This window comes from Ovis aries, chromosome 7 (genome assembly GCF_016772045.2).
Source record: "Ovis aries strain OAR_USU_Benz2616 breed Rambouillet chromosome 7, ARS-UI_Ramb_v3.0, whole genome shotgun sequence".
NCBI classification, from domain to species: Eukaryota; Metazoa; Chordata; class Mammalia; order Artiodactyla; family Bovidae; genus Ovis; species Ovis aries.
The window spans coordinates 84,472,258-84,490,780 of record NC_056060.1 but is presented as its reverse complement, the minus strand read 5'-3'; the positions used below and the strand labels follow the sequence as shown (position 1 = coordinate 84,490,780).

At 42.2% G+C, this 18,523-nt stretch overlaps 1 protein-coding gene across 1 annotated transcript in view; it reads left to right on the top strand.

The window, feature by feature from the left end:
• The first annotated feature begins 1,148 nt into the window (after positions 1–1,148).
• The window catches only part of TMED10 (transmembrane p24 trafficking protein 10), a 34,813-nt gene continuing 17,438 nt past the window's right edge, over positions 1,149–18,523 (top strand). Inside the window, exon 1 of the mRNA XM_004010798.5 lies at positions 1,149–1,409. Coding sequence (XP_004010847.1) covers positions 1,185–1,409 — 225 coding nt within the window. The 5' untranslated portion in view covers positions 1,149–1,184. The remainder of the gene's footprint in view (positions 1,410–18,523) is intronic.

The following is an 18,523-nucleotide window of genomic DNA, read 5'->3' as shown; positions in this document are numbered from 1 at the left end:
TTTTGTTTGTGAGACTTCAGTTCCAGAAAAACTAGGTAGACTGAAAGAAGTTATAAATACGGAACAGTTATTTAATTTGCTAAGTGCAGACAGTCCACCCTCTGGGTATTTCTGTAGATGCTCAATAAACACGAATCAAAGTAAGATCATTTCAAACTAATTACTTTTTCATCTTCCTATTTTTTTTCAGCCTTGAATCCCCATAATGGGTAAATCAATAAACACGTCAGTATGTACGAATGGTATAGAGTCTGGCACACAGTAGGGAGTCAACAAATATTTATTGCAGGAAAGCATGAATGATTACTATGTAAATTTTCTTGCTATGACTAGTAAGACGGTATTTTAAACGTTTAAAATACACCAATACTTGCCCTCCATGTACAACTCTTATCTGGTAAACCACATGAGGTCCATCTACAGTGTTCATTCAATTTCTTTTTTTTTTTTTTTTTCAATTTCAATATTAATCCAAATTTAGTTTGAATACTACCTGACAGAGTAGGTGCTCAATATTTGCTAAATAAGATTCACATTCAGAAATTAGTTACTACAGCCCAAATAACCCCCACTCAGGCGCTCGAACTGGACACCTTCAGCTCACATTCACCAGGTGACTTCTACAACGTCTCTGAAGTTCTGGCCCCCACTCGCCTAATAGCCAAATTAGAATCTTTCCTCAGCTTCTTGAAGTCTTCCTCTTAGGTGCTCTACGTCCCAAGTGTCACCAGGGTGCTAGGACCGCCCCACAGCCGGCGCGGGGTGGTCGGTGGGCGGGCCCAGCGATAGGCAGTGTGGCTGTTTCCTATTGGGGCTTGGTTGCTATGGTATCACCGACCTTAAACCTCGCGGGCTCTACTTCCGGAAGTTAAAAGAAAATTACTTCCTGAGCTGCCCGTACTTGCTATGGCCGACTGAGCAGGCACTAAGCTTAATAAAAATGAAACTTTTCCTGGAAACTTCTAGAAAAATCTCATTTAACCACTTTAATTTGTGGGCATGACGTAGTATCATATCCCTTCTTCACTTTATAAAAGTGTACTAATACATTCTTCCCCCCCCCCAATCTATTTGCCAGTCTCCAAAATGGCGCCGGCGACTTTGGGAAGGTCAGAGGTGAGTTCCGTGGGCTCTCTCGGTTCCGGCGCGATCGAGGCCCAGGGCGGCGAACAGTCTCCGGCACCATGTCTGGCTCCTCAGGCCCACAGGCTCAGCGTGGCCCTTGCCCGTTCGCGTTGCTGCTGTTACTCCTGCTCGGCCCCAGCTCGGTCCTCGCCATCTCCTTCCACCTGCCCGTTAACTCCCGCAAGTGCCTCCGCGAGGAGATCCACAAGGACCTGCTGGTGACGGGCGCGTACGAGATCACCGACCAGTCTGGGGGCGCCGGCGGCCTGCGCACCCATCTCAAGGTGCGGCGCGGGGCGGGGCGGGGCGGGGAGACCGCAGGCGCCGGCGAGGTGGCCGAGGATCGGGGAATCGGGCGGGCGGAGGTCTGGAGGGCCGGCCTGGCCGCGCGGAGCGCGAAGGGCGCGCGGTCGAGACCGCCCCCTCACCCCGCTCGTTGGCGGTCGTGGGGCGGGACTGGGAACCGCGCACCGAAGCCGGGAACTCTTTAGAGGGCCCGCCAGGGCCTTGGCGGATGTGGTGACCGCTGAGCGGCCGCGGCCTTGATTTTGGGTCCTTGTGGTCCTGTCCCTGTTTTGGTTTTAGGTACCTTAAACTGGTAACTAGGGGTCTTCAAACAAGTCTTTGGAGGCTGATTATTTGTGGGGATCAGCATCATAAGACATTGATACCTGCAGGAAAATAATGGAATCACTCGAATTTACTGTGAATAATAAAAAGCTGTTATTTCTTGAGCATCAGCTGTGTTCAGGTCCCGTGCTGCTGTACACATATTAGCATTTAGTTCGTACACTACCCTATCAAGTAAGTATTGTTTAGACTCATTTTACACATGATAATACTGAGGCTCAGAAAGGTACTAGAGCTGGTGTCAGAGCTGAAGTGGATTCTTAGGTTGGGAGTTAAGTAAGGTGACAGAAAACTGCTGCAGTCTTATTCTCAACGTATCTTTTATTCGTCATTCCTGTGATTGATTAAAGTCGATTTTTGGTGACAAAACGGTCTCAGTCTCTAGTCCTTTCCTTTCTGGTTCCCCAGAGTCCGGGCTTGGCCAAGTTTTCTGTAAATTTCAATGATACTCTTGGATGGTGACAAGTATTACTGAAGTGCCAGTTTGGTCCCATATTGATTTGGGATGACCAGACCTGATCTTTGAAGCGTTAATGTGTTTGATATCTGTCAATATTTGATTGTATTTTAGGTAATTTTATTCATTCACTATAAGCACCTGATTTTTGTTTTTAAAAGGAGGGGTCTTGAACCTAGACAGGAAGAAACATTTTTACACTATATTAGAGCTTTGGGTGTAATAAAACCATAGTTTATTTTTAAGGTATTGGAACCCAGTAGTGGTAACAGATGGCCTCCTTGGTGGTTCAAAGGGTAAAGAATCCACCTGCAGTGCAGGAGACTCTGGAAATGAGGGTTGGATCCCTGGGTCAGGAAGATTTCCTGGAGAAGGGCATGGCAACTCACTGCAGTATTCTTGCATGGTGAATCCCACAGACAGAGGAGCCTGGTGGGGCCTACAGTCAACAAAGAGTTAGGCATGACTAAAGCGACTGAGTATGCACAGTGGTTAACAGATGCAGATTATTTAAACCTTGAGAGAGATAAACTGTTTTCACCACTGTTGCACCATGACCCAGACTTTTGTTATTCTCTTCAGGCCCCAAACTTCTCTCTGGCCAAGAAAGGAATGATGGCATAACTTTATAGGCTTAGATACAGTATTTTGGGGGTCCTGCTTCTGGCTCTTCAAGGGGTATAGTGCATAGAATCAAAGAATTTGAGCAGTGAAGGAGAGTTTACTCTCATCTCTAGTGTTACCTCTCTGATTCGTACTTATGATTTAAAACCTTAACTGTTCTTTACCTGGTGAAGTTTAAATTTTCCAGCATACTCTGTAGCACTCTTCATGATCTGTTCCTGAAGCTTTATGTACTTTGTCATCACTCTCCTTTGCATTTTATAAATGAGCCACCCTGAACAGTACCCTAAACTCAGTTTATTTTCATCTTACAGTGTAACTACTTGTATTTATATCTTGTCTTCCTCATTAGACTCTTAGTATCGTTAGGGCAGTAATTATATTCATGTTCATTTTTTTCTGAACGTCAAGCATACTGCCTTGCTTCTAGTAAGCACTTAATACAGGAAGCATATAATATAGCACGTTCTTACAGGAATTACATTTATATCCAAGGCAGCTGAAGGGACCTCGGCAGCAGGAATCTGTATCTAAACGCTAGCATTTTACCATCACACACTTGCTCTCCCCATGTCTGCTCTGTTCTCTTGCTTTGTGGTGGTGTATTTCTAAGTCGAGCCCGACTCTGCAACCCCATGAACTGCAGCACACCAGGCCTCCCTGGCATCCTTCACCATCCCCTAGAGTTTCTCAGACTCATATCCATTGAGTCAGTGATGCCATCCAACCATCTCATCCTCTGTCTGCTCTGTTCTCTTGCTACTGGCCAGCTTACTCAGACTACTTCTGAGGTCCTTCTCCTGGATGCCAAGTAGGTAACAAAAATGAATGAATTGGGCCAGCTATAAGAAAAACAGCAGCTGTGATTGATAAATGGGGGATAACTGGGAGTAGTGGAAACTCTCAGTTTGGAATAGTCAGTATTCATCTCTTGATGTGGACCTGTTGCCACATCTGGTTTTTTAAATGAAGTTAGAAATCCAGATTTTTAAGCGAAAGCTCTTGATTTTAAAATATCACCAACTAATTCAAGTTGGTCTTGGCATTTGTTTATTTTTTATAAAGAGTACAGTCTAAAAAAAAAAAAAAAAAGAGTACAGTCTGTCCACTGTGTGTATACGTTACCCAGATTATTGGAATCAGTCACACTTATTTCATCTTAACTGCTTCTCCCTTCTCATTTTATGCTGAATCGTTTTAAACTAAAGTCTAAATATGGTGTTTCAGACTTTCATACTTCAGGATGAATCTCTTTAAAAATACGAACTTAATCACAATGTTATGTGGCTATTTTCATGCCTTGCAAAGTTAACAATAATTCCTTAATGCTGTCTAATAATTGATGTTTAGTCACTAAGTTGTATCTGACTCTTGTGACCCCATGTAATGTAGCCCTCTAGGCGTCTATGTCCATGGGCTTTCCCAGGCGAGAATTCTGGAGTAGGTTGCCATTTCTTCCTCCAGGGAATCTTCCCAAGCCGGGGATCAAACCCATATCTCCTGCATTGGCAGGTGGATTCTTCACCAGTGAGCCACCTACCCACTTCAAACTCAAATTTCTCCACTTGTCTCAAAAATAGCTATTTAAAATTAATTTGTTGTATCTCTCAAGTCTCTTTAATCTACAACAGTTTCACTCTCTCTTCCCCAGCTCCCTTTTTTTTATATGCTTGAAATTATATTGTTGGAGTCAGTAGTCCTTAAATCATGTCCTACATTATAGATTTGTCTCTGCTTCCTTGAGGTGTCATTTGACGAGTCTGTCCCCCGTGTTCTTGTAAAAGTAATTAACGACAAATAGGTAACTAGATTCGGGTTTATGTGAGGTTGCTTCATGAGTGGTATTGTGTACTTGATGTGACATCACGGCACTGCACACAGTACTTTTGTGCCCCTTGGTGCTGCTAAGGTAGATCAGTGGATTCAGTTGTGTGTATTAAAATCCAATTGCTGCTATAACAAATTATCATGAACTTAGTGGCTCACTGGTAGTTCAGCTGGTAAAGAATCCACCTACAATGCAGGAGACCCTGGTTCTATTCCTGGTTCAGGAAGATCCACTGGAGAAAGGGATAGGCTACCCACTCCAGTATTCTTGGGCTTTCCTTGTGGCTCAGTTGATAAAGAATCTGCCTGCAATGTGGGAGACCTGGGTTTGATCCCTGGGTCGGGAAGATCCCCAGAAGGGAAAGGCTAGCCACTTCCAGTATTCTGGCCTGGAGAATTCCATAGACTGTATAGTCCATGGGGTCACAAAGAATCAGACACAGCTGAGCGACTTGCACTGGTGGCTCATGGCTCACATTTATCTTCCAGTTCTAGAGGTCAGAAATCCTAAAATCAAGGTGTCAACAGGACTGTGTTCCTTCTGCAGGCTCTAGGAGAGAATCCATTTACTTGCCATTTTCAACTTCTAGAGGCCATCTGCACTCTTTTTTTTTTTTTTTTTAAATTTTATTTTTACTTTATTTTACTTTACAATACTGTATTGGTTTTACCATACATTGACATGAATCCGCCACCTGCACTCTTTGATTGGTGACCCCTTCCTCCATCTTCAAAGCCAGAAGCATAGTATCTCCAAAACTTTCTCTTCCTTTCTCCTACCCGAACCTCTCTCTTCTCAGCTTCTATCATCTCATCTCCTTTGACTCTCCTACCTCCTTCTTTCCCTTATAAGGACCCTTAATTTAATCCACATCTGCAAGTCCCTTTTTGCCACATGGAATCACATATTCACAAGTTCTGGAAATAAGGATATGGATATCTCTTGGGGGTTGGGAACATTATCCTGCCTACAAAGTTGGTAACAGCCTGGAGCATCTAATGTAAAGCTGATGAACTTGTGAAGCTATTGATGATTTATGTGGATATATTGTTTCATTAAGATTGTGAAATGAAGATTTTCTAATTGTTCATTTCATACTTATTAGCTGGAATTACTCCTAAGAAATTCATCACTTAAAGCCATTTGGTTACTCTAAAATTTATAATTCAGGAAGGAAACGTGGGCTCAGTGCAGAGTTCATTCCTTTTTATTGTTGGTTTTCACAGCAAGTAGTTGTTGCCCTTGTCCTTTCCACTGTAGTCTGAAGAAGGTGGTTGTTTCAAGTATTATACTGAGATCATTTTTTGTTGTTGTTTACTTCCATTTTTGGAGTGATTGTTTTAGTCAGTTGCAGTCATTCTTTATGTGTACTTGTCCCTTTGGCTCCTATATCCTTTTGACCCAGTCCTGTTGGACTTTGATGGCTTCCCTCTTTTGTGGAACAGCTAGGTGGTACCCTTGGCTCATCTTTTGTATGTCGAACCCCTGACCTGGATGCAGCTATTCCTCCAAGAAGTTGTGGTTCCTTTTTGTGAGGCATGGAATTTTAGAGACCATAAGTCAGGTATCATTTTTAAAAGTTTAATATATTGTGCAGGCTGCAGAACCTATCTGTGAGCTTGAGCACACTCCTTAGCCCAATTTGAAACCTTTTTCATAGCCTCTGTCCACTTAGGTCTGCTTTCTCTTAAAGTTTGACCACTCACTGCCCAGACTCTGCCTCAAGAATTCTCTCTATGCATCATTTTACCTTCTGAGGTGCAACTCCAGTGTGCAAGGATCTGAGTGGTTCAGCTTCTTTTTATATGCTAGGCCATATTCTAGGTCTCCAAACAGCCTGTTAATTATCTTCCTTTTGGTCATATATCCACCCCTGGTTTAAGCAGCCATGGTTTGGAGAAATGAATACTTTCTGCAAAAGTTGGTCACCTGGGCTTGGCATTTAGCTATTGCCCTGATTGAGGCAGTCTCCCTTAGAAGGATCTTTGTGAATGTAGTGTCTTGATAAACCTCTCTCATTCATCATCCTCCTGTCAAGGAGCACCTTAATGTCCAATGAATACATGAGTGTTACCATATATCACTCTGCTTTGTAGTTCAGTGTTTACCCATCTCCTCAGGTAGACTTTAAGCTTGAGCAGAGCCTGTGTCTGAATCATCATTGAAATGCCTGTGTCTAATACAGACATCCTGGAACGTGAAGTCAAGTGGGCCATAGAAAGCATCACTATGAACAAAGCTAGTGGAGGTGATGGAATTCCAGTTGAGCTATTTCAAATCCTGAAAGATGATGCTGTGAAAGCGCTGCACTCAGTAGGCCAACAAATTTGGAATACTCAGCAGTGGCCACAGGACTGGAAAAGGTCAGTTTTCATTCCAGTCCCAAAGAAAGGCAATGCCAAAGAATGCTCAAACTACCGCACAATTGCACTCATCTCACACGCTAGTAAAGTAATGCTCAAAATTCTCTAAGCCACGCTTCAGCAGTACGTGAACCATGAACTTCCAGATGTTCAAGCTGGTTTTAGAAAAGGCAGAGGAACCAGAGATCAAATTGCCAACATCCGCTGGATCATGGAAAAAGCAAGAGAGTTCCAGAAAAACATCTATTTCTGCTTGATTGACTATGCCAAAGCCTTTGACTGTGTGGATCACAGTACATTGTGGAAAATTCTGAAAGAGACGGGAATACCAGAGCACCTGACCTGCCTCTTGAGAAACCTATATGCAGGTCAAGAAGCAACAGTTAGAACTGGACATGGAACAACAGACTGGTTCCAAATAGGAAAAGGAGTACGTCAAGGCTATATATTGTCATCCTGCTTATTTAACTTATATGCAGAGTACATCATGAGAAACGCTGGACTGGAAGAAGCACAAGCTGGAACCAAGATTGCCAGGAGAAACATCAATAACCTCAGATATGCAGATAACACATGGCAGAAAGTGAAGAGGAACTCAAAAGCCTCTTGATGAAAGTGAAAGAGGAAAGTGAAAAAGTTGGCTTAAAGCTCAACATTCAGAAAACTAAGAACATGGCACCTGGTCCCATCACTTCATGGCAAATAGATGGGGAAACAGTGTCGGACTTTATTTTGGGGGGGGCTCCCAAATCACTGCAGATGGTGACTGCAGTCATGAAATTGAAAGAAGCTTACTCCTTGGAAGAAAAGTTATGACCAACCTAGACAGCATATTAAAAATCAGAGACATTACTTTGCCAACAAGGGTCCATCTAGTCAAGGCTATGGTTTTTCCAGTGGTCATGTATGGATGTGAGAGTTGGACTGTGAAGAAAGCTGAGCGCTGAAGAATTGATGCTTTTGAACTGTGGTGTTGGAGAAGACTCTTGAGAGTCCCTTGGACTGCAAGGAGATACAGCCAGTCCATGCTAAAGGAGATCAGTCCTGGGTGTTCATTGGAAGGACTGATGCTGAAGCTGCAACTCCAATACTTTGGCCACCTCATGCGAAGAGTTGACTCATTGGAAAAGACTCCGATGCTGGGAGGGATTGGGGGCAGGAGGAGAAGTTGACAACAGAGGATGAGATGGCTGGATGGCATCACTGACTCGATGAACGTGAGTCTGAGTGAACTCCGGGAGTTGGTGATGGACGGGGAGGCTTGGCGTGCTGCAATTCATGGGGTCGCAGAGAGTCGGACACGACTGAGCAACTGAACTGAACTGAATACAGTGGATGGTACATAGTAGGACTTCAGCCTAAGGAATGAATGAATAAATGAATTAGCACTGTCCTAATCTCAAATCTAATCTTTTCCTCTTCACTTGTCTCCTCCTGCTCCTCACTGTAGCCATTCTGGATACCTTGCAGTTCTTTGAGCACAATGTTCTCTTAATGGGGACCAGTCTTTGCCTGTACACTTCTCCTGTGTGCTTCCCCAGTAATGGAAAGTAATGTCATGCCTACTGTGTAGGCATTATTGTACAACTGAGTTAAATATTTTAGTCTTATTGAGCTTGGGTCTGGAGTCAAACAGATTTGGATTCAGATCCCATCAGCTCCACCATTTAAAGGGGGTATGGTCTTAGGGGAATTACTTAACCTTTCTCTTTAAGTCTCTTATATGTAAGATGGGGATGATAGTGTTCATAGAATTATTAGAAGGGCTAATGGAGATGAGCTCTTTATTGTGCAGGGCTTATTGCAGTGGGCCATAGATATTAGTACTTTGCTTTTCTATCTAGTAAATGAAAATTGAATTGCTTATCTGACTTCCTTTCCCTGTGTCATTGCAGTGACAGATAAAGAGCATTTTAATGAGAGTAATTCTGAGGTTTTGTGATTTTCCCATTCATTCAGTAAATATTTATTTAATACTTAGTACAAATGCCAGACATAGCTGGGGTTATAGGCATGAATAGCAGACAAGGTCCTTGACCTCTAGTGAGAACAAAGACAAAATATAAGTTTAAAAAGATACAGACAAATCTCAGGTAGTAATAAGGATTATAATAAAATCAAGCAATAGGTGGTAAGGAGTGGTTAATAGGGTAAAATGTATTTGAGTGGCCAGCCAAGGTCTTTCTTTTTTTATAAAATACTTTAATTAATTGGTTTTCGATTGTTCTGGGTCTTCATTGCTGTGCATTGGCTTTTCTCCAGTCCTGGGAGTGGGGGCTACTCTCTGGTCACGGTGAACAGGCTTCTGGTTTGCAGTGGCTTCACCCACTCCAGGACGCACAGGCTTCAGTAGTTGCGGCTCCCAGGCTCTAGAGCACAGGCTCAGTAGTTGTGGCCCACGGGCTTAAGTTGCTTGGTAGCATGCGGGAATCTTCCCAGATCAGGCATCAAACCTGTCTCCTCAGTTGGCAGACAGAGTCTTTACCACTGAGCTACCAGGGAAGCCCCAGCCAAGGCCTTTCTGAACAGAGAGAGAAGTGGATTGAAATGATGGGTGGGACTATGTTGCAAAGATTTCTCCTTCAGGCCCATACTGGGATGTGTTTTCTGTTGAGATTTCCAATTGAGGTTATCCCTTCCCTACTCATTTCATAAAATGAGGCTAAATCAGGCTAAATAATTTCAGATTTCAAGATTGTTGCACAGAATTGAAGCAAGAAGTACCAACTCATCATGCATAGTGAATATAGAAGTTTCCTCGTTACTTCAGGTCCATAATAAAAGCCTGTTGTAGGGACTCAGAATCTGTGAGTTACAAACCACATTTTCATAAAGACTAAATGATCCAGATTCCGGTATCAGTTGTTCTTTGGAATCCGTGTTAATAGTGAAAATTGGAGGATGAATTAATTTTAGGGGATGAGATGAGTTATTGCCTAAGGGTGATTTATACTTTGGAAATACATTACAGAAAAAAGAGAAAGCAGTTGTGAGGAGATGTCATAAACATCACCAGAAGAGAAAGAAAAGCCTAATGGTAATAATTTAGGTCACTTATACATTTTTAGCTTCTTCCAAATAATCCATTTGGTCTAACTTTTTTCTCATTGTCATTCTTCAAGAGTGCTGTTGCTATTAATAATTCATTTTGCCAAATGAGATTATTTTTTATTTGGCTATTACACTCAGATATGGTCCCAGTGTTTCCCAGCTAGCTTACAGATGAGAAAGCCAAACAAGATCATTTGGAAAATTCAGCCTTAAGTCATAGGCCTATCACAGTGTAAGCCTAAAAATGATCAAGAAGAACCTTGGCCATTGGGAAACCATTGGCCTGTAATTTTTTTCACACTGAAAGCTGTATGAAGAGATTGTGTGTGTGTGTGTGTGTCTGTGTGCGCGCACATGTGTGCGCACTCGTGCACTACACATTTAATTGATTTTATTTGGAGTAGTTACGCTTCAGCTCATGATTACTGTTGTCTATGCTGAGGGCTGATCTTTTTCTCATAAGTTAGAACACTACATCTTTCTCAAATTTACATTTGATGTGATTGTTATCCAGTGGATTAGAAACAGATCAGTAAATAGATGGTTTAGTACAGAAGGCTCATTGGTACATGAAAATGTAATGATATTAAAATCTAGTTTATTTTTTGTATTATATACTAATTTCTAGATTTAAATTAAAACCTGATTGTGTGTTTCCATCTCCATAAAAGTTAAACAACATTACTTCATTTAAACTTCTCTCGTTTGACATTTGTCCACAGCCTTCTCTCTTTTCAAGTGATCTAGAGAAGGGGGCTGCTTAGAATTTGAAATTGCTGTATCATATCTTTATGATGACTTCTCATGCTTCTAGGAAAGGGGAGCTGACTTCTAAAGGTAATCTAGTGGGCTGCAGTGGCTTCTTTACTGTTTCTTGTGTGAGTTGGTGGCTGGTGGTTGATACTGAGCTGTGGCCCCCATATGCATATGCAGCCTCACAGCCTGGACAGTGGAGCCTTCTGTGAAATCAGCCAGCTGGCCACAGACCAGAACTTGGGCTCCCAAACAAGCCCCCGACTTGAGGGAGGTTGATGTCATCTGCTTTATCCTGTGCTCCCAACCTCATTGTTCAACACAACTTGTGGGAAATCAAGGGACTAGTTGTTAAGAAAGAACAAGGCTTTATTTGTGTCTGAAAGGGTCACACTGGAGGTTTTTACCGTAAATAACTTTGGAACAGTATGAAAAAAAACATTTGATCTGGCTTCACCCCCGCAGCAGCATTGTTAGGGCAGCAACTGGTCTTTCCTTCTCATTCCTCTTCTCTTCCTCCCTCTCTCCCCTGCCTACCCTGCACTCCCCCTCACTCCCACCCCCCCCCCCCATGACGTATTGCCTATGTTGAGTTAATACAGTAAATGCTGATAGAATCAGGAAGAGAGCATCTATCCATTATCATACCACTGCCTGGAAATTTTCCATGTCTAGTTTTCAGTACTTCAGAAGCCTCTTTAAATGTCACTTCTGTGCTGTGCTATGCCATTGCTGAATTGTGTTGGAAATATGAAAGGATTTAGCATTGTTCCTGCCGTCTATGGGGTCGCACAGAGTCGGACACGACTGAAGCGACTTAGCAGCAGCAGCAGATGCTGCTTATGGCCTTCTAAGTTTGACTTTGTTCTGGGTAAAATCTAGGTGTCGTTTGATTTTAGGGATGCTGTTGGTAGACTTCATACTTAATCTTGTTTGAAAGATCAGAGTAAATTTGTTCTATGACCATTAAATACAGCTGCTAGGCTATCAGAGTCATCCATATTGTTTGTATATAGCCTGTTGGAAGTGTTTCTGATACTACTTTTCTAGTGTAAAACTGCAGCATCTTCGGTGATTTGGTGTTCTCTCCCATTAGAGTAATAGACCCTACAGCTTTAGATGCAGCGTGAACTCTTACAAAATGAAACATATTGACTTGCAACCTCTGGTCATTATATATGCATCCACAGTCCTCTCTTCTCCCCCAAACTTAATGTTGTTGAGTCCTTCGTGTTTATTACTTATCAGTAAAACACATGCAGGAATTGCTGAAGTCGTCTGATACTTCTTACTGGGGCTGGTAGCAGCTAAAATGATTCATTGAATACCTGCTTTGTTCAGTTCATTTGCTCAGTTGTGTCTGACTTTTTGCCACCCCATGGACTTTATCACACCAGGCTTCCCTGTCCATCACCAACTCCCGGAGTTTGCTCAAACTCATGTCCATTGAGTTGGTGATACCATCCAACCATCTCATCCTCTGTTGTCCCCTTCTCCTCCTGCCCTCAGTCTTTGCCAGCATCTGGGTTTTTTCCAATGAGTCATCAGCTGGCCAAAGTATTGGAGTTTTGGCTTCAGCATCAGTCCTTCCAATGAAAATTCAAGCTGATCATCTTTAGGATGGACTGGTTTGATTTCCTTGCAGTCCACGGGATTCTCAAGAGTCTTCTCCAATACCACAGTTCAAAAACATCAATTCTTTGGCTCTCAGCTTTCTTTATAGTCCGGCTCTCACATCCATACATGGCTACTGGAAAAACCATAGCTTTGACTAGAAGAACCTTTGTCAGCAAACTGACATCTCTGCTTTTTAACATGCTGTCTAGGTTGGTCATAGCTTTTCTTCCAAGGAGCAAGTGTCTTTTCATTTTATGGCTGCAGTCACCACCTGCATTGATTTTGGAACCCAGGAAAATAAAGTCTGTCATTGTCTCCATTGTTTCTCCATCTATTTGCCATGAAGTGATGGGACCAGATGCCATGATCTTAGTTTTTTGACTATTGAGTTTTAAGCCAACTTTTTCACTCTCCTCTTTCACTTTCATCAAGAGGCTCTTTAGTTCTTCACTTTCTGCCATAAGGGTGGTGTCATCTGCATATCTGAAGTTACTGATATTTCTCCCGGCAATCTTGATTCCAGCTTGTGCTTCATCCAGCCTGGCATTTTGCATGATGTACTCTGCATGTAAGTTAAATAAGCACGGTGACAGTAGGCAGCTTTGACGTACTCCTTTCCCAATTTGGAACCAGTCCCTTGTTCCATGTCTGGTTCTAACAGTTGCTTCTTGACCTGCATACCGATTTCTCAGGAGGCAGGTAAGGTGGTCTGGTATTCCCATCTCTTGAAAAACTTTCCACAGTTTGTTGTGATCCACACAGAGGCCTCGGTGTAGTCAGTAAAGCAGAAGTAGATGTTTTTCTGGAACTTTCTTGCTTTTTCTGTGATCTAGCGGATGTTGGCAATTTGATCTCTTGTTCCTGAGCCTTTTATAAATCCAACTTGAACATCTGGAAATTCATGGTTCATGTACTGTTGAAGCCTGGCTTGGAGAATTTTGAGCATTACTTTGCTAGCATTTGAGATGAGTACGATTGTGGAGTAGTTTGAACATTCTGTGGCATTGCCTTTCTTTGGGATTGAAATGAAAACTGACCTTTTCCAGTCCTGTAGCCACTGCTGAGTTTTCCAAATTTGCTGACATATTGAGTGCAGCACTTTCATAGCATCATCTTTTAGGATTTGAAATAGCTCAACTGGAATTCCTTCACCTCCACTAACTTTGTTCGTAGTGATGCTAAGGCCCACTTGACTTTGCATTCCAGGATGTCTGGCTATAGGTGAGTGATCACAGGATTGTGGTTATCTGGGTCATGAAGATCCTTTTTGTATAGTTCTTCTCTGTATTCGTGCCACCTCTTCTTGGTATCTTCTGCTTCTGTTAGATCCATACCATTTCTGTCCTTTATTGAGCCCATCTTTGCATGAAATGTTCCCTTGGTATCTCTAATTTTCTTGAAGAGATCTCTAGTCTTTCCCGTTCTTCTGTTTTCCTCCATTTCTTTGCATTGATCACTGAGGAAGGCTTTCTCATCTCTCCTTGGTGTTCTTTGGAACTCTGCATTCAGATGGGTGTATCTTTCCTTTTCTCCTTTGCCTTTAGCTTCTTGTCTTTTCTCAGCTATTTGTAAGGCCTCCTCAGACAACCATTTTGCCTTTTTGCATTTCTTTTTTCTTGGGGATGGTCTTGATCACTGCCTCCTGTACAGGTCACGAACCTCTGTTCATAGTTCTTCTGGCACTCTATCAGATCTAATCCCTTGAATCCCTTTAACATGTTTTGTTAAAGTGCTGCATTAACAAACCAAGTACCTGCTTTGTCAGGTACTCTGTGTCCCTTCAGTTTCTAAATCTTTCTGCAGCTTCCTTTGAGTTTACCTGTCTTTTCCTTTTTCATGTAACAGCCATGTCGGCCCTAGTCATCCCTGGGTTTAGTCAATGTAGACTACTTGATCTAGTTTGCCATCCGTTAGCACTTTTAGGTTGGAAGCATGGTTAGTTACCTAAGTGTTTAATTCTCACAATAACCTCATGAAGCACTTACTCTTGTTCTTATTTTACAATGAGGCACAGAGAGGTCAAGGAACATACCAGGGCTTTACAGCTAGTAAGTGGCACAACTGTGACTTGAACACCGACTTGAAGTTTGACTCTGGAACCTTCAGTCTAACTACTGTGCTCTACTGTCTCTCAGAGGGAGAGAAGGGTAGGTGTTTCTGTTTTGGTTCATTTTTATGCAATGTATAGAGCTTCTCTATACATTGTATAGGGTTCATTTGGTTCATTCTGTAGGGTTCATTAAAAGACACTTACTCCTTGGAAGAGAAGTTATGACCAACCTAGACAGCATATTGAAGAGCACAGACATTACTTTGCCAACAAAGGTCCGTCTAGTCAAGGCTATGGTTTTTCCAGTGGTCATGTATGGATGTGAGAGTTGGACTGTGAAGAAAGCTGAGCGCTGAAGAATTGATCCTTTTGAACTGTGGTGTTGGAGAAGACTCTTGAGAGTCCCTTGGACTACAAGGAGATCAGCCCTGGGATTTCTTTGGAGGGAATGATGCTGAAGCTGAAACTCCAGTACTTTGGCCACCTCATGTGAAGAACTGACTCATTGGAAAAGACTCTGATGCTGGGAGGGATTGGGGGCAGGAGGAGAAGGGGACGACCGAGGATGAGATGGCTGGATGGCATCACTGACTCGATGGACGTGAGTCTGAGTGAACTCCGGGAGTTGGTGATGGACAGGGAGGCCTGGCGTGCTATGATTCATGGGGTCGCAAAGAGTCAGACGCAACTGAGCGACTGAACTGAACTGAATAGGGTTCATTTGGTTCTATACATTTAGTTCATTTTGTTCAATGTATAGGGACTTGGTTGTTTCTGAATTCCTTAGTTGTTCAGAAGCTACAAGATTGATGTTTATCCTTAAAATGACATGCACACTTTGTATACTCAGTATTATACCACAGACTGATCATAAACCTAAGGAAGACAGTGCAGGGTAGGAGCCTGTATGAAGGAAATTACATTTTCAAAATTTCACCAATTACATTCAAGCTTCAAGTTGGTTGACCTCTGCTGCTATGTGCTGAGTGGTGTATGGAGCTGGACTGCTGGAGTGTGGAGCCAATTCAGCAAATGAAAGCAGTGTGTGAACTGTGTCAGTAGAAAGTCACAGCCTTGACACCTTCCCCACAGACAATATGTCACTTTACAAGAGTAGGTATAGACCTGTCTGAATTACCTGTTTGTGTTTAAATACATCCTGGTGGCTCAGACAGTGGCAAATCTGCCTGCAAGGCAGGAGACCCGGGTTCGATCTCTGGGTCAGGAAGATACCTGAAGAAGGGAATGGCAACCCACTCCAGTATTCTTGCCTGAAGAGTTCCATGGGCAAAGGAGCCTGGCGGGTACCGTTCGTGGGGTTGCAAAGAGCCAGACACGACTGAGCAACTAAGACACAACATAAGTAAATGAAAATGTTTGTTTGCTTGCTTGACTTTGATTATAAATTTCTTAAGACTCTGGAGGTATATGTGTATGTATGTGTTTAACTTCATCCTTCTGAATAGTATTTTTAAAATAAACTTTTTATCTTAGAACAGTTTTAGATTTCCAGAAAAACAGTGAAGATAATGGAGTTCCCAGGTACCCCACACCCAGTTCCCCCTGTTGTATGGTACATTTGTCGCAGGAATGAACAAGTATTGATATGTCATTATTAACTGAAGTCTGTACTTGATTCAGATTTCCTTAGTTTTTAACCTGATGTTTTGTTTTCCTGTCCAGGGTCCCATCCTTGAGCTGTAACGTTCAGTTATATTTCTTTGGGCTCCTCTAGATTATGACAGTTCTCAGATTTTCCTTGTTTCTAAAGCCATTTGAGTTTTGAGGCATACTAGTCAAGTATGTTACAAGAGACCCCTCTGTTAGAGTTCATCTGATGTTTTCCCTGTGATGAAACCTGGAATTATGGGTTTGGGGAAGGAAGAACACAAAAGTAAAGTGTCATTTTCATCATATCATATGGAACATATGGGAGCATACTGTCAACATGAATTATCACTGTTGTATGGACCTTGATCATATGGCAGAGGTCGTGTCTGTAGGCGTCTCAAGTTACTCCCCTTCTGTACTGCACTCTTTGGAAGGAAGTCACTGTGTACAGCCCACACTTGAGTGGGGAGTTATGCGCGACCTCCTTGAGGATGTTGTCTCTGCATAAATTATTTGAGAGTGTTCTTCACGGGAGATTTTTCTCTTCTCCCCTGCTTGTTTGATCATTTATCAGTGTGGCTTCATGGCTGTTTATTTTATACTCTGCATTACAGCCCAGCGCTACTTTATTGTGTTGCTCAGATTGTCTCAGCTTTGGCTTTTGCATGTCCTTTGGTTTGGTCCATGTGTCCCTTTGACATACCCCATTGTCATTTTTTGTCTTGGTTTGGTTTTGAGCGCTTCTCTACTTTCTGGCACTACAAGATGCCCCAGGCTCATCTTGTGTGCTTCTTGCCCCAGTCCTGGATTCAGCTATTTCTCCAAGGGGGCCTTTTATTGAAGAATGGTAATTAGAGCCCAAGATCTAGATGGGTAGTAGTATTTTAAGATATCTTTTCCTGACATTTAAACACACACACGCACGCACGCACGCACGGCAGCCAGAGGACCTAGGTGCTAAAGGGTGGAGGCCATGGCTCAGGAGCTTTCACCCAGTTCCTTCAGGTCCTGCCTCTGCATTACATCAGGTGGATGTTATGGCGCGTCACTAAAAGGATCCGTCTCAGTTGTGTTAATATTTGTATCTTTAGCCAGGCCATGTTTGAAAGTGGAGAGTCTAATATTGGTCACAGTCCTTTCACAAGGACCTTCCTGATAAATTGTTCTTCTCGTTTAGTTCCAGGAAAATTAATCTCTGAAGATAAATTTGTGAGCTTTCATCGGTAAACAAATGATGTGTAACCCAACTTATTTCTTTCTTAATCTTGGCTTCCGGAAAACTGAGAGCCGAATTTATTGTGCAGATGCCATTTGCTTAGTTCTGATTGTTAGTGCCTTCATTTTGTTTGACAGTACCTATTTGTTTCTTCTTCCAGGTGAACGCTGTTCCTTAAGTTCTTAATTGCTTTATTTGCCTGGTGGTTGGGCCTAAGTTACTTGATCCTTTTGAAGCAGGCAGGGTATTATCTTGAAGGTGTGGCAAAGGAAGAGGGTCAGGCTTCTGGAGCAGGACCTGCCCAGAACCTGTTTTCTCGACCACTACCTAGAATGGTCCAAGAAAATTCAGTTTTAAATGAGTCTGTGTTCCCAGCGGACCTGTATTCTCACTTATTTGATGATGTGAGTATTCACATATTCTTGACATCAGCTACTGTGCGTGTACAATTAACATTTTCCTACTTTATAAGTTGTGAACTTTGCCATGCCTTTTTTCTTCAGAAGGTGTTGTCTAGAAACAGACCTTTATTAACTTCCTATTCCTTGATGTCATATGGACAGATTTTATGGCTTGATATTACCTTTGTTTAATTAAGAACTTCACAGTAAATTTTAAAAATGTTCTTTTATTGTTTAAGAGGGAGTCCTTTACAAGCTTGCTGTTTGCCACCTTATGGGCTTATTCTGACCCTTTAAATTCAGTTTATGCTGCTTGCTTAATCCTTGTGGGCATATGTTTTTGGTCTTGTTCTGTGGGCTCTCTGTTTTTAAAATTTCTCAAATCTGGCCCCTGTCTCTCTATACCCACAGCCTTTATCATTTCTAACCTGAATGACTGGGTTACTGTCCTAACCCATCTTCTTTGGTATTCTTCCCTCTTGAGTCTCTTCACAGCGTTAGCAGATTTATCTTTCTAAATTGCAAGTTGAATCACATTACGCTCATTTTTTAAAAACGTAGAGAAATCTCACTACTCAAAAATAACTAATATTATTAAAATGATTTAATTAAATATGTTTATATGTATGCTACTCAATTTTAGTATTTAAAATCTCACCTAATAATTGAATCTTGATTTACAGATAGTATTAGAACATCCAGTTTATTATAAGGAATCCACTCCTTTTGTGTTCCACATCGCAAGTAGCTTCCTGTCTTAGGTAATGAAATATGCCTTCTGCCCAGACAGTCATGTG